This window comes from Metarhizium robertsii, assembly GCF_000187425.2.
Source record: "Metarhizium robertsii ARSEF 23 chromosome Unknown MAA_Scf_4, whole genome shotgun sequence".
NCBI lineage: Eukaryota > Fungi > Ascomycota > Sordariomycetes > Hypocreales > Clavicipitaceae > Metarhizium > Metarhizium robertsii.
This window is the reverse complement of record NW_011942182.1, coordinates 3,804,525-3,819,173: the sequence shown is the minus strand read 5'-3', so window position 1 is coordinate 3,819,173 and position 14,649 is coordinate 3,804,525. Positions and strand designations below refer to the sequence as shown.

Below are 14,649 nucleotides of genomic sequence, written 5' to 3'. Positions count from 1 at the left end.
TGCAATGCTGCTATTGCGGAAGGGCAGCAGCTTGACCAATTCCCTACACTCCCAACACCGATCATCCCTGAGGAGCAGTCACCCATTGACATCACGGAAGCAGCTGACCAGTCGTCGACGAGCAAGTCGTTGCTTACAACGTCAAACTTCAAGTCTTCCGGACCCTTCTGTGAACACTTTAACGAGGCTGCCAAGCAATTCGCAACCGGACCGGAACGCGATTTCGCCCAACAATTCTCCGAAAGTTTCCTTGGATTCTGGAAGAAAACGCTCAGCAATACTCAATCCGCCTCTTCGCCAACCTATAGTAGTGTCGCTGCTTATTCCAATCCTCCTCGCACTCTTTACGCGCACCGCCAACCCGCTCCCACGCATCGCCAAGGGCAACCCACGACTTCTGCCCCACCCCGGGACGATCTTCGGGTATTCGTCCGCCTCGACGCCGATGCCCCGGCCAGAAACCATATCGGCTACGCGATCCGCGCTCATGTTGCCAGCAAGACCGGTATTGAACTCAATCGAATCCCCCAAGTCCTACAAGTAAATACTGGATGGGCCATTCGAGCCATAGACAAGCTCACACGCGATCTTCTCGTAGAACGCCGGGCGGAATGGGCTGAAGACCTTGGCGCAACAGCCGTAGAGACCAGCCAGAAGTGGTATACATATGCTGTAGACAACTGCCCTCGTAGGCTTACCGACCTTTATGGGAATGAACTGAACTACGACACTGCTGCTCGCGACGAGATCAACCACCAGACAGGCCTCACGCCGGTCAGCGTCCGAGTCCCTCGCCGCGACAATGAACAACTCCCTTACAAAACACTCATCATTTCCTTTCTTGAACCAACAAAAGGACCTTGGAGCCTGTTTGGCACCAGCCGATTAGCCAGACTGATCGAAAGAACCAACCCTCCCAAACAGTGCGAGAACTGCTGGGACTACCACACCCGACATGCATGCAACAGACAAACACGATGCAAACGCTGCGGAAAGACTAACCACGACAGTGACAGCTGCACTGCCGCCGAGCAGTGTGCCAACTGCCTCGGACCGCACACTGCGAACCTCGCAGCCTGCCCGGCGCGGCCAAAGAGAGTGCCGCGCAACGACAGCCTCCTCAGGCGGCACCTAATGGCCATCCGACACCAGAAGTCGTGGCAGAACAGCAGCGTGCTCCAATGGCGGTCATGGAACCGCCCCGGGAGCATGTCAATCCTCAAGACCTGAGTAACAACTTCTTCACGTGCACCCTACCAGTTCTGCCGCCTTCATCCCCAATGCGCCCCAGAGCCGTGGGACTCGGACCAGAAGCAGCGCCAAGACGACCACTGCCGACGTCACCTAAACGGCGACGTGCAAACACCAACCCGTGCTCTCCATGAGTAGACGGCCAAGAACATACAAGGTCCTCCAAGCGAACGTGGGCAAGATCCCGGCCGCCCACGACTGCGCTCTAGCATTGGCCGACTCGGAAAAGTATGATATCGTCCTTCTGCAAGAACCTTGGACAGAAGCAAAGAACTCTCGATGTCTCACGAAGACGCATCCAGCGTTCGAATCTTTCTCCCCGGTCGACAGCTGGGACGGCAACGACACGCGACCCAGGGTCATGACATACATTCGCAAGAACTCACGTATTCTAGTAGACCAGAGGCGTCCAGCACTCACCCGCGACATACTCTGGATATCAGCCAACGGAGCGACCATCGTAAACTTCTATCGCCAGGGCGATGCCGCACTGAACGTTCTGCTGCGGTGGACACCGCCGGAGAAGTGTATGGTAGCGGGCGACTTCAATGCCAAGCTTTACTCCTGGCAAACGGGCAGATTAGAGGGCCGCGGAGAGGACATCGCCGCGTGGGCAGCTGAACACGGCCTCAATCTGTTGAATACTGCAGATGTGCCCACAAAGCCTCACGGCAACACAATCGATCTAGCCTTCTCTAACATTGATCTGGCAGCCGCCGTCGTAGAGGACCACCTAGCCACCAGCTCTGATCACTTCACCCTCAGCCTCACGCTGCCGGATGTTGCCTTCAGCTCCCCGCAGGTGCCAGGCAAGATCCGGGTCACCACCGAAGACGAACTACAGCGCTTTAAAGAACTCGTTCTGACGGGAATATGGCGAATACCACAAGGCAATGCAACAGTCTCGGAGCTGGACAATCTGGCTACGGCACTGGTTGAACTTCTCCAATCGGCAGCCACTGCCGCTGGTCGTCCTGTCCGGAAGGGGACCCGGAGTGCGCCATGGTGGACCGAGGAATGTGCCGGCGCAGCTGCGGAGTACCGGGCCATCAGGAGGATTTTCCCACTGGGCTTCAATCGGGACGTACAACTTGCGCGAAAAGACTCCCAACGGGTGGTTCGCCGTGCCAAACGTCAGTGCTGGCGCAACCTCATCGACGGATTTTCCGACAGTGCATCAGTCTTCAAGGCAGTCCGATGGCTCAAGGCTCCGGGATAATTCCAACCACCACCTCTCCAGGTTGGGGACACTGTGTATGAAACTCAACTCGGCAAAGCGAACGCTTTAAGACACAGCACGCTCGAGCGCCGCACTGCAGCAGATGACATCCCAGATCCATGGATTCCAGTCAGCCCAACTCGTGTGATACCCTTTGGGCAAGAAATCACACTACAGGAGGTGGAGGACGCCACTATCAAGACAGGGAACACCTCACCCGGAGCAGACAACATCACGGTCAAGCTGCTACAAGCAGTATGGGACATCATTGGAGGGCACGTTCGACGCCTCTACCAGGGATGTCTTGTGGCAGGCTACCACCCGAAAGCCTTTCGAGAAATCGAAGTAGTCATGATTCCCAAGCCAGGGAGGAGAGATCTGTCGAAGCCTAGGGCATGGCGGCCCATCTCACTCCTCTCCTGTCTCGGCAAAGGCCTCGAGCGTCTTCTCGCTCGCCGTATTGCATGGGCATCGATAAACTACGGGGTCCTCCATCCTCATCAGGCTGGAGCTCTTCCAAAAAGATCAGCTGTCGACCTGGTCGCAGCACTCGTCCACGACATCGAGGAGGCGCTCGTACGCGGGCAAGTGGCCACACTGGTGACTGCCGACATCCAAGGTGCCTTCGACTCGGCTCTCTGCAACCGCCTCGTTTTGCGGCTTCGCCAACAGGGCTGGCCCGACAATCTCTCGCGCTGGGCAGGCTCGTTTATGAGCAGCCGCTCCGCCCGGGTGAGATATCAGGACATCACCACACCGACGACACCTCTGCAGTGTGGTCTTCCACAAGGATCGCCCGTATCCCCGATCTTATTTCTGTTATACACCGAGCCGGTTTACCGCTTGGGCGACCCCGAGAGAAGGTTTGGTTATGCAGACGATACCGCCATTCTCTGTACAGGGAAATCTGTGGAAGAAACCGCCAGGAAAGCGTCGGCGTATATCCGAGAGCTCGAAGACTGGGGCGCCGCCAACGGCATCTCATCTGACCCGGACAAAACAGAAGTCATGCATTTTTCACTGAAGACGCGGGAAGCCATGCCGCCCATCCGGCACGACGACGCGGTAAAGCACCCGGAAAAGGCCATGCGCTGGCTGGGAATCTGGCTTGACAGCAAACTAGCATTCAAGACTCATGTTGAGAAGTGGACAGCCACGGCCCAAGCGGTGGCTTGCCACCTGCGGAGCTTAGGCAATACACGATGTGGTCCCTTGCCGAGCGCTGTACAAAGGCCTGTTAGAGCCTGTGTCGAACCAGTCCTGCTGTTTGGAACGGAAGCCTGGTACCCGGGCACACGGAGCCCGCGTTGGAGACAGCCATCGAAAGAAGGACCGTCCAGAATCCAACAACTTGTAAAGAAAATGACCAAGGCCATCAAACAAGCCATCCGCTCCATCCTCCCGACGTGGAAGACGACACCAATCACAGTTCTGCACCGAGAAAGCGGCATACCGCCGATTCTCCAGCTGCTTGAGGCGAAACGACTACGCTTCTCTGCTCGTATTAAGTCCCTGGATAAAGAACATCCTCTAGCTAGACGCACTGCCGAGGTGACGCCACCGCCCATCATCAAGAGTATCAAGTTGAGATACCAGCGTCAACCCAAAAGCTTCCCAACTCGATTGAGAAGAACCGACAAGCTGCTGGCAAATTGCCAACGCCCCGTGCTGTTCCCGCGTAGATACAACTGAGACACAGCAGCCGCTACAAACTGCATCCAAGACAGATTCCGCCGAGGACTTTGACAGGTGGCTCCAGTCCATCCCTCCATCTACTCTAGTTGTATACTCAGACGGCTCACTGTCCGAGAAGGGCGCTGCCGGATACGGCTATGCCGTTCATCAACGCGACCACTCTATTTGTCAAGGTGCAGGACGCCTCGGCCCTGCTGAAGTATTCGACGCTGAGGCGAAAGGAGCATTTGAAGGCCTGAAGGCCGCGCTGAGATTACCACAATCTGCCTCTCAGAAGATAACTGTTTGCCTTGATAACATTGCAGCCGCCAGATGACTCCGTGGCCACCCCTCGGACTCTTCACAACGAGTCTTCCTCACTTTCCAAGCCCTGGCGAAGACTCACAGACAAACCGAAGTCCGCTGGATACCCGGACCCACCAAAATTGCAGGTAACGAGCAGGCTGACGCGCTGGCGAAAGCAGGCTGCTCCCGGCCAGAGCCCGCCGACGCTGTCCCAACACTGGCCTTCTTGCGTAGAACTGCTAGACAGCGGTCCAAAGACGTAGTCCAAGCCTGGTGGGACATCTCTGCCCCTGACAAGTACAAAACTCTGAACCTACTTTTCCCTCATCGCTGCCCACAGGAGCTATCTCTCCCACGCACAACCCTTCACCACCTGCTCGCAGCGAGAACCCATCATGGCGACTTTGCTGACTACCGCGAAAGATCACACCACCACGACGCACAGCTGACGTGTAGCTGTGGTCGGCGGAAGGCGCCCACGCACCTCTTCTATTGCAGGAAGATCCAACCGCGTCATCGGATGAGGTTAGCCCCCTCACCGACGGTGATCAACCAAGCAATAGGCAAAGACTTTGACAAATTCGTCAAGCTGGCGAATGCTAACTCCTTCTTCGAGAAGATTTGCCTTCGCCACTAGGCGACGCTTTATATCACGGCATCCCCATGCCAATTTTTCCTTTGTTCTTCATTCACTGGCTGCGATTGGCGGAAGGTGGCATCAACACCTCCTGTCCGCGCATGCCGCCCTTGAATACCGTAGACCTGCGGTCTTCCAGATACATCAACTGCACAACCCGCTGACGGGTATCAGAGTAGACTGTGAGCGCCTTGGAGCTGATGCCATGCTAGATGGTGCTTTGTTTACGTTGCGATAGAGTCGCGTCTGAGGATGGGACCCGCAGTTTGTAGATTAAGTCACTAGCCTAGCACGTCCTGTGCCCCGTGTAGGGGACCTGAGCGGCCTGTGGCCGCTGGACGGAAAATACACACACACACACACACATTCACCTCATAGGATAGTTAACTACAATAGTTAACTAACTATAGGTAAGAACTAATAACTAGCAACATGGGAAAAACACGCAAACAAATTAACATCATGTCAGGTATACAGATCCTGGTGCTGCAAAGTTTGCTGCTGGGTAAACTATTTTCTTTATCAGCCAAATTAGTTTGTTACTGACAGCTTTTTTCCCAACTTTGTTGCCTCCGCATCTTCTGTGAGCTGCGGCATCAGTAGGCGAACTTTTGCCACTAAGAGCTGAACCCTCTCTCCGAGAAGGGTGAAAAGAAAAGCGCTCTAGGAAGCAACACAACGACTTTTCATGCTGGAAAGTCAATTACAAAGAAAAACCACCAGTTTCTTCGCTGACAGGCACTGACTAAAGCCGCAAGACGGATATTTTTAGGTCACGGACGCCAGAGGGTCGCTTTTGCACTGGATGGTTGAATGCCACTTTACGCGTGTCGCGTCCCGACCGCGTCGTGTTCGAATGGTGCATGTACTCGGACGAATATCTAGATTCCTGGATTAATTATCCACGTCCCGCATTCTCATTTCCTGAGTGAACAGTTGGTTGGCCTTGAAATGGGGTACTCGTGCCACGCCTCAACTTGATTGATGTGGTTACCGCCGTCAGACGTGCAGTCCTGAATTGTTCGGTGCCCACCTGGGCCCAATCCCGAATACTCACACTAACACCTCATCACGAATCTGGGGTCAATGCAGCGCTAAGGCAATGTACTAGGAGAGTAAAAGTAACCACATATATTCAGTGCAGTTTAATCGGCGATTTTATTTAGTTTCGACGCTATACATCCCCATGTGTTGTTCTCATACCCGCTTGACTGGCTCTGCTTGGTCTGTCCGGGCAGGGAAAGGAGCCCAGAACTGGTCTCAATACCCTTCAGAGTCCTCATTCTCCCCTATTCCGCCGGACGCGAACAAAGTGCCAGAAACATGCAGAAGGCAATGGAACAAGACCGTCCCTATAGCAATGCACAGAAGTGATTGCAATTCTACTCCACCATCGTGCGTTCGCTGTTCTCATACATTTTGTATTTTTTACCAGCGAGATTCATTCCTCTTGGATCGGCGCAGCCGATGCCGTCACATCAGACATCGTCCCCAGCCACGGTTAGCTTATCGACGACACCAGCGCTTCAACACACACGCTATCAGTTCATAAAGCTCGGCGACAAAACCTTCAGGCAGAGTCACCGTCTCCATGGCGTCGGCCGGCCACCAAGAGGATGCGGGGCCGGACGGTGAGCGCTGTGCCTCTTCAGCTGTTGCCTCCGAGTCGGATACTGACTACAGCTGGGGCTGGCTCGACTCTGACTCTGGTGACCCAGTTGTCGCAGCTCTATCGAGCAGAGAAGCGCGGAACGAAACTGGCGTAACTACCTCTATCGATGCGCAGCGGGCGCATCCGTCGGCAGATGAACAGGTCAAACTGCTGCAAATTGCAGGCAACGGTGTCCAGCCACATACGAACCAAGGAGACTGCTCAGCTCCGGGGGGGGGGGAAGAACGGTTCGATAACGCCGAGCCCAACTTGTGCCAGGAGCAGCAAGACGTGGTCGATCTGATTCCCAGGCTCGGCAGGATGTGGTAAGTCCACCGTCCTGAAGGCTGCTGTTATGAGGCTCCAAGCCATGGGCCTAATCGTCCACGTCTTGGCGCCAACTGGCCGAGCAGCAACTTCAGGTCAACGGTGTGTCAACGTGGTCCTACATGGGGTGGACGCCCGATCACCACAAGCCTCGGATAGGGACGCTGATAGATTCAGCGTGCTTCCGATAGGGAAGCTGATGTTTGACCCAACAATTGAGGAGGTCGGATCTGACGGCTGGACTTTATTGCGAAAATGGATACCCACATGGCTAGTTACAAAATGGGTCAGATGGACTAATGACAAGCGGGCTGCCATAGAGTCACCCGGAGCACGCCAATCTTTTTGGACCCCGACTTTTATGGTCTTCAGTGCTTCGCCGCTCGGCCCATCTTCTCGTCAACGTTTGCGACGTCCCGCTACGCCGACATGCTGAACAGAACGGTATTGTCTTCCGCACGTCCAACCATTAGGTACCTGGCATGCCACACAGAAAGACCACAAAATATCATGGATTCCAGACAGATTTGCCCACTGTCGCCCCTCCCCCTAGAAAAACAGGGCGGTAGTAGACTGGTCCCCTTTTGCCGCTCGGCTAACTAGGTCTGAGGAGGTATTATGGGAGCTCTTATACTCAGTAATTCATCATGTCGAAACGAGCGGAGCATTGCACTGCATGAGGTGGATGATGCTGGCTATGGTCAGCGTCATCAGTGGTTGCGTTAACGGAACGAACACATGGCCACATAGGAACCCGGTCGGAGGCAACAAAATAGAAACGCACAAAACACAGAGCACTAACAGAACCCTAGGGGCATGGGGGAGACCAGCAAACAGATGAAGCTGATGGCTGGGGGAGACTGCAGGTATCACGGTCGTATTACATGGTGCCCTTGGGCACCGATGGAGCCATAACATGAGGATATGAAACAGAAAACCTTCAAGGAAACATATGGGAAAGTTGAGGAATGAAATAGACTGGATATCACATGGGATTCTCCAACAGAAGACATGTATATAGCAAAGTAGAGTAAGGACTAGCGGGCAGAAAACCTGGGGACGGCTGGCCTTGTTTCAACAAGAAGGCGAAGTGGGGTATTCACAGGATGGATGCTTCGGCTGTCAGCCGGGACCTGCTTACCGGGCATGGCTGCTGTAGTGGCGGCTAAAACCGAGTAGGAATGGAACCTGAACCTGAACCTGAAGCTCTAGAACAAGCACAAGAAGAACAATGATCATATGACTACTGCAGTAGCTTGTGATTACAGCCTGTGAACCGACACTTACGTTATCTCTCGAGATCGGTTTCTTCTCCTGCTGCGGAATCTCTGTTTGCACGACTCTTTTAATTCTGCAACCACAGTCTGGGACAAAGTAGATGAATGGAATCTACATATGCAAGGCATTGCAATGCTTCTTTGGCGCCCAGGATCTCAAATCTATTGATGAAGCTATGGTCCCATTCAGTGGCAAAAGCAAGGTGATTGTACGCATGCCATATAAGCCAATTCCAATTGGTTTCAAGGTCTGGGTCATGGCACAACAAGGCTACTTTCTTCAATGGAACTGGCATGAAAGAGGCAATGGGTCTGTTGGAGTGCCCTCTCATGTCTTTGCTGGAAAGCCTCTTGCAAATACACAGGCTGTGGTTGCGTACTTATTATCCAAACTCCCACCTCCGCCATCTTCAGCCCATGGTTACCACGCGGATAACCTCTTTGTTACAATTCCTCTTATCAAGCTTTTCCGGGAGCGCGGGACTGCAACAACTGGTACAACGAGAGTTCGAGGTGGTATTGGGAATAAGTTTGTATCATTAAAGAAGGAGGATGATCGCAAGGACTTCATTCCTTGGGGGACTACTTATTCTCGGCCCACAAAAGACCAGAAAGTAATGCATTTTGCTTGGAAAGATAATGCTCTTGTATTACTTCTCTCAACGTATTTTGATGGCCTAGAGGAAGACATCCCACGTATGCGACGCTGTCCTTCCACAACATCAAGCTCTGCAAAGACTGCAAGGGTTCCTTTTGCTGGGGAATTCTCTGAGGAACTACCTATCCCACAATTCATTGATGATTATAACCATCATATGGGAGGCGTCGACATTGGCGATCGGTTAAGGGCCTCATATAACTGGGATCGACGAACAAGACGTGGAGGCTGGCGGGCCATTGCCTTTCTTTTCCTGCTTGAGGTCTGTATTACCAATTCATATCAGTTGTGGCGCCAAAACCATAAGGAAAACCATCTTGATTTCAGGCATCTTCTTTGTGAAAGTTTTTTCCTCAATTACAGTCGGAATGTATCATTTAAATCCCAGCCTGTAAGTGTCTCTCAGGACCTTAGCCCTCTTCTTCCTCTAACAAAACACCTAAGAGTACACAGATCTAAGAGGGGGTGGTGTGCCTTCTGCTCATCTACTAAACGGAAGGCCATTCTAACCATCGATTACTCGCACCAAAGAGTTGAAAGGAAGTGCAAGAACATATATGGTTGCGAAGAGTGTAACGTGCCTCTGTGTAAAGAGGGTGATTGTTGGGATCAGTGGCATCGTATGTATCGAGAAGTACAGAATTGAGAATGCTGCGATATGATTGGCCATGATCCCTGCCACGCTAAAAGGGTACAGTTCAGCAGCTAAAGGGATACAACGGCAAGACTCATAAAATGGGCTGGCTAAGGATGATAAGTGGGGAAGCAGGAAACTTGTACATGGTTGCAGGTACCTTCCACTTTAGTTACCTAGCAAGCGTTGAGAACCTCCTTAATGCTCTATAATTAAATCTTGACTACTCACTCACCATAATCCCTGGTTGAGAAAGCGATCGTGAAACATATTTGGCCGCCCTATATTAATGCTGGTTTGTAGGCAATCCCGGGAGAGCTAGTTAAAAGCATTATTGCCTCCCAATATAAACCGAAGTACACTTTACAGTGTATCTTCAATGGTAATGCTTAAATCCTTCCCAACATGGAAGATGTTGAATGGATGTGGCTAGCTTGGAAATTCCGTCTAAAGATGGGCAACGAATTCAAGACGCAGGACAACGCATAGTCGAAGTTCTTATGCGTATCGCAACGATGGATACAGTATCGATCAGATGATACGTGGTTGTTCTATGGGGGGTGCCAGAAAATGGCAGAGGACGGGGATTTAAAATCTGCAAAACGAGGGGCATGAGCAAGTACCTGTGTCAGGGAGTGTATGCATACAACGATATGGAGTAGTGGATACTACTAATATTGTGACGGGGTTGGAATGTACATGAAATGGGTTGGAGGAGAGAAAAGGAGAACACACAATACACCCCCCAACATCAGTTTCAAATTATCGTTCATTGGCTCACCCACCAAAAGTAAGATCCTTATCCTCGACGACCGGCTATATTACATCGCAAGGAAGAGCTCTGTCTGATCTCACGAGGTCTGCATCTCCCGCTTCATCTTCCTCATCAGCTCTAGGTCGATCAGTCAATCTCAGGCAATTTAAGCACTTTGAGCAGATGAGGCGTGAAGCCAATCAGGCCACAAGAGCAGCTAAAGCAGCCTCGCCTTTCGAAAACCCAATTGGCTTAAAGATCCGGGTAAAAGCCCTACATTCAGATGGCTATAACCTTAGAGGAGGCTTCTTTAAAGCCGAAAAAACAACTTCACTTGGTATTAAGACAAGACTTTCGCGTATAATTTCTATTACTAACTGCTATTTAGGTGGCCTAGATCTTCCTCTTATTCCTTGGAACACGCTACGATCAATCTCAAAGGATTACTTTACTTCTAATTACCTTAGCAACCTCTGGAAAGATTCAAACGCGACCGATCGACCAAATATAGTATTTGGGGTCTCTTTTGAGAGAATTGGCAAATCAGAGACAGGGACCTTTATCTCTGTTGCCTTTGAACGCGAGCCTTTCGAATCAATAGCCGATATTTTCAATACTGACGCTAATTACACTTGGGCTATTGAAGATGGAAGAGTTGTTCTCTGGATTGATATCCGATTTACAGGGGATCAGCCAAAACCACAGCCAAAGAAGCCTCGGGTCAGATCTAAAGGAAGAAGCCGACCAACGACTTCAAACATATCGGTCGGCGACTCTATAGAAGTGGCACCTCAATCAGCACTAGCAGACCATATAGAAGAGGTCAAAGGAGAGTTGGCTCGTGAGGTTATTAGTCTCGAAGCATTTCCGCCGGCAGAAGCCGCTGAGAGCGACTCAGAGGCTCACCAAGGAGATCAGGAAGAAGAAGCACAGTTAGAATACGACGCACCTCAGACAGATTCAGCAGACAAGGGCCCTCAGGAAGCTCTACAGGAAGAAGAAACCCATCAGAATCACCAGCCCGCAAGGAAACGGTCACGGGGTCCGACATTAGATAGCGATGATGAGCCTTTAATTCCTCGATTGAGTCGCTACGGTCGCGCAACGCGGGCAACCGCTAAAGCACGATCATCGCAATCGTAATCTGGCCATTTTAAACAGCTTAATAGAACACATCTAAAGCCGACCACCTAGCATTGTAGAACTCGTTATGACACGCGATGGTCAGACGCAGTTCGCATCACCAACACAGCCGATAAAAACCTCATCAATAGGAAATCGCCAAAATTCGATTAATTTGTGGTTATTTTGCCCGAAAAACGAGCCTGGAAAGCCCGACACGCGAATTCCTGATTTTTGCAGGTTGTGTTGCAGTGTCGTTCATCACCTACGGGAAATCTCGGCCAACTCTTTCTACTCCACAGTCGCTCTGGCATCGTCACATTGTACCCTTGGAGTACTAATATCCCACCGTACACCATGGATCACGCCACACGGGTAGGACACAAGACACAACATGTAGGGACCATCCTTTCCAAGTACTTGCATGCTACATACTTCGCTGATGCGACATTTTCATTGAGAGCAATATACCACATCCATACCGATGGGATATGTCTGATCCAAGCGACGGAGGATCTGCCCGTGATCTGGCTTAGTCCCATCGCTGGCGAAGTTGGTAACACAGAAGTCATTAGCAGAACTTTCTCTGGAGCCACGGCCCCGAATTATATATAGCTTTTGGAGTCGCTGATCTAAAGCCATCTGAGCAGTTTGGGCATGTTCCCAGATGTTTGCACTGCTATTCACTGCCGCTTTAGCGATTCGCATGCAATCGATCACGTCGTTCATGACACTGGGGGGTCCACTTAAAGTCAAGACGTCCATGGCAGTGGTCACAGTGATGGCCATGGCTGGTGAAGGCGTGCTCAGGATGGTTGGTCGAATACGCAAGAAGCGATCCAGGCAGCCCATAACATCGATAATATTTCTTGCGCTGTCCAGGCACTCCTGCAACTGACTCGAGCGATATTCAGCAGACAGTTTACCAACAGACAGATGATATCGGTTTAGTTGGATAAGGGCATGGTGGCAAAGGAGATGCATAGTCAGAAATGATCCGACCTTTCCGGAAAATGCCGCCAACTCTAGATTAGAAGCACCAAAAGACAGTCTCGATGGGAGCGCGGAGTGCCAATCGTGGATTCTCTTGGTAAGAGTGCGGACTTGCAGACCTTCAGCGTTGGACCCATTGGGTCTGCTGGCTAATCTGTGAATTATTGACTGGCAAGATGACCAAACATGGACTATCTCAACGAGGTGGCTTGTGATATCGGACGACTTCTCGTTGAAGTTGTTGAAACTACTTTCGTATGGGTTGAACATGAGCATCCGTGCATCTAGTTGCCTCTCGAAACTCTCTGAATCAGATGGCAGTCGAATGTGTATATCTTCGGCATGGATCATCGTCGGCCTCTTAGGGAATAACGGACTTAGTCGTTCCAGCATAAATAACGACCATAAAGTTCGTCGCCTTGTCTCTGCATAGCACTTTCGAGTCATGCCAAATGGATACACGGCCAAGTCAGCGTCCTTCGATCTGTCAATCTCTTCATTGAGTTGCAAATAAGCGCCTGTGGCACTTCTTTGAGTTGCAAATAAGCGCCTGTGGCAGTTGCAAAGGAGATCAGTTCGTTGGCCTTCGAGAAACGAGAAGCGGCCACATTATACAGGGCCAAGAGTATTCTGGATTGAACTAGGTGAAGCGAGGGTGTTGTTGAGGACTTATGGGCATAATGAGCGACTTGTGCGTACTCAAAAGCAGTGTCCCTAGGGCCGCCAGACAAGACCACACCGATCGCCAAGATGCTGTATAAGAGCATCATATCGTCTGGCGACTTTCGATGGGCAGAGCTGGCGACCCACGATTTGAAGATATCCTCGGGGAGGAACCGAATAACGATAGCGTTGTCGATGTGGCCGAAGAATTGTGAAAGAACTGTGCTAATAGACTGTGGATTGGACACATAGGGATCCGTCCGCCATGCCCTATGCAGCACATCATCAGGTATTCGAGGCAGCTCCGAAGATGATTGTTGAATGGACAGCGAAGACTTTGAGTGATCCATCGGCTGGGTCGTTGCTACTGATGGCTCGCCATTTGTTGCATATGCATCAGAACCGATCTTGAGCCTCTTGTTGCTGTAGCCCGTTTCCGGAGAAGGTTGCTGCAGAAGCCCGTTTCTGGAGAAGGTTGCTGCAGAACAACCCGCGGTGAAACTGGAGACGTTGGTCCATTGGTTGAGAGTCTCCCGTCGTTCTGTCTCGACGATCCCACCATCTTTCGCCTATCATCGAGTTCAGCAGGCGGAGTTGAAGGCGAGGTATTGTGCCCACCCCTTGGCCTATGAGTTGTCAGCATATACAGACCTACTTGGCAAATGATGGGGCAAATAATCACTCACGCATTTTTGAATTTGCAGATACGCCCAAATTTCTCGCACTGAACACATCTCGGATAATCGGGGTCACATTTAATCTTCTTCTCACGGCAGGTAATGCAGGCTATGGCCAACCTTTTTCGAGGTTTGCCGGCTTTGGTCACACCCCAGTTGGCATTCACGACCTCACCATCGATCACGGTCTTGCAGTGGCTTCCGTCGTCATAGAAATAGCACATGCCTTCTCCCGGAACATCAGCAGCCCGAACAAACCGAGGCAGGAAGTGCGTTCCCGTCCAGATCCTGGGGCCCAGGCTACCCTTCGTTGGCGCCCCCTCTGAAGCCGCAGAACCTTCCGGAGTAGGTGGTCCATTAGAGCAAGGTTGCGTTGCTCGCTGACCAGAATAATCTCTGGACGAGTCTTTTGACGTAGAAAGCTGAGTCCGCGCACGGCTATCTAGGGACTGGAGCGTGGGATGCCTTGATCCCAAGAAATGCTCATACCGGCTAACATGCTGATGAGCCGACCACTTGCTACTCTCACACTTGGCTCTGGAGTCAGACTTGCTGCGCTGCTGCTCATAATATTTTGGAGATTGTGGCTCAGAGTAACGAGCCAGAGAGTGGGCATCAAGACGTGAATCGTAGGTCCCTCGAGGTTGTGAAACTGGAGGTGATGCCGTCGGAGGGAAATATGGGGTACTCTTGTTTCCAACGCTAGGTGATATTCGGAACCGGTCAAGTGGTGACTGAGCAAGATGCAATATTTCCCTTTTGGGCGGAGAATGAAGCGAATGGATAGAGGACGGAGGCCCGAAGAG

At 51.6% G+C, this 14,649-nt stretch overlaps 4 protein-coding genes across 4 annotated transcripts in view; 3 read left to right on the top strand and 1 right to left on the bottom strand.

Moving 5' to 3' along the window:
* Nucleotides 1-4,481, top strand: part of MAA_03259 (Reverse transcriptase) — a gene marked incomplete at both ends in the record, with an annotated part of 6,417 nt that extends 1,936 nt beyond the window's left edge. Inside the window, 4 exons of the mRNA XM_007821257.2 lie at nucleotides 31-1,211; nucleotides 1,390-2,443; nucleotides 2,492-4,148; nucleotides 4,198-4,481. Coding sequence (XP_007819448.2) covers nucleotides 31-1,211; nucleotides 1,390-2,443; nucleotides 2,492-4,148; nucleotides 4,198-4,481 — 4,176 coding nt within the window. The remainder of the gene's footprint in view (nucleotides 1-30; nucleotides 1,212-1,389; nucleotides 2,444-2,491; nucleotides 4,149-4,197) is intronic.
* A 2,197-nt stretch (nucleotides 4,482-6,678) lies between these two features.
* On the top strand, nucleotides 6,679-7,068 carry MAA_11154 (uncharacterized protein; the record flags this gene model as incomplete). Its single annotated transcript, XM_011413120.1, has 1 exon — nucleotides 6,679-7,068. The coding sequence occupies one exon, from the start codon at nucleotides 6,679-6,681 to the stop codon at nucleotides 7,066-7,068; it is 390 nt and encodes a 129-aa protein (XP_011411422.1).
* A 3,503-nt stretch (nucleotides 7,069-10,571) lies between these two features.
* Nucleotides 10,572-11,531, top strand: MAA_11153 (C6 transcription factor; the record flags this gene model as incomplete). Its single annotated transcript, XM_011413119.1, has 2 exons — nucleotides 10,572-10,725; nucleotides 10,777-11,531. The coding sequence occupies 2 exons, from the start codon at nucleotides 10,572-10,574 to the stop codon at nucleotides 11,529-11,531; spliced, it is 909 nt and encodes a 302-aa protein (XP_011411421.1).
* A 432-nt stretch (nucleotides 11,532-11,963) lies between these two features.
* On the bottom strand, nucleotides 11,964-14,459 carry MAA_03257 (N-terminal binuclear Zn cluster-containing/DNA binding domain-containing protein; the record flags this gene model as incomplete). The annotated part of the gene is made up of 5 exons (XM_007821255.2): nucleotides 11,964-13,053; nucleotides 13,173-13,735; nucleotides 13,785-13,792; nucleotides 13,938-14,285; nucleotides 14,333-14,459. The coding sequence occupies 5 exons, from the start codon at nucleotides 14,457-14,459 to the stop codon at nucleotides 11,964-11,966; spliced, it is 2,136 nt and encodes a 711-aa protein (XP_007819446.2).
* Between the last annotated feature and the right edge of the window lie 190 nt (nucleotides 14,460-14,649).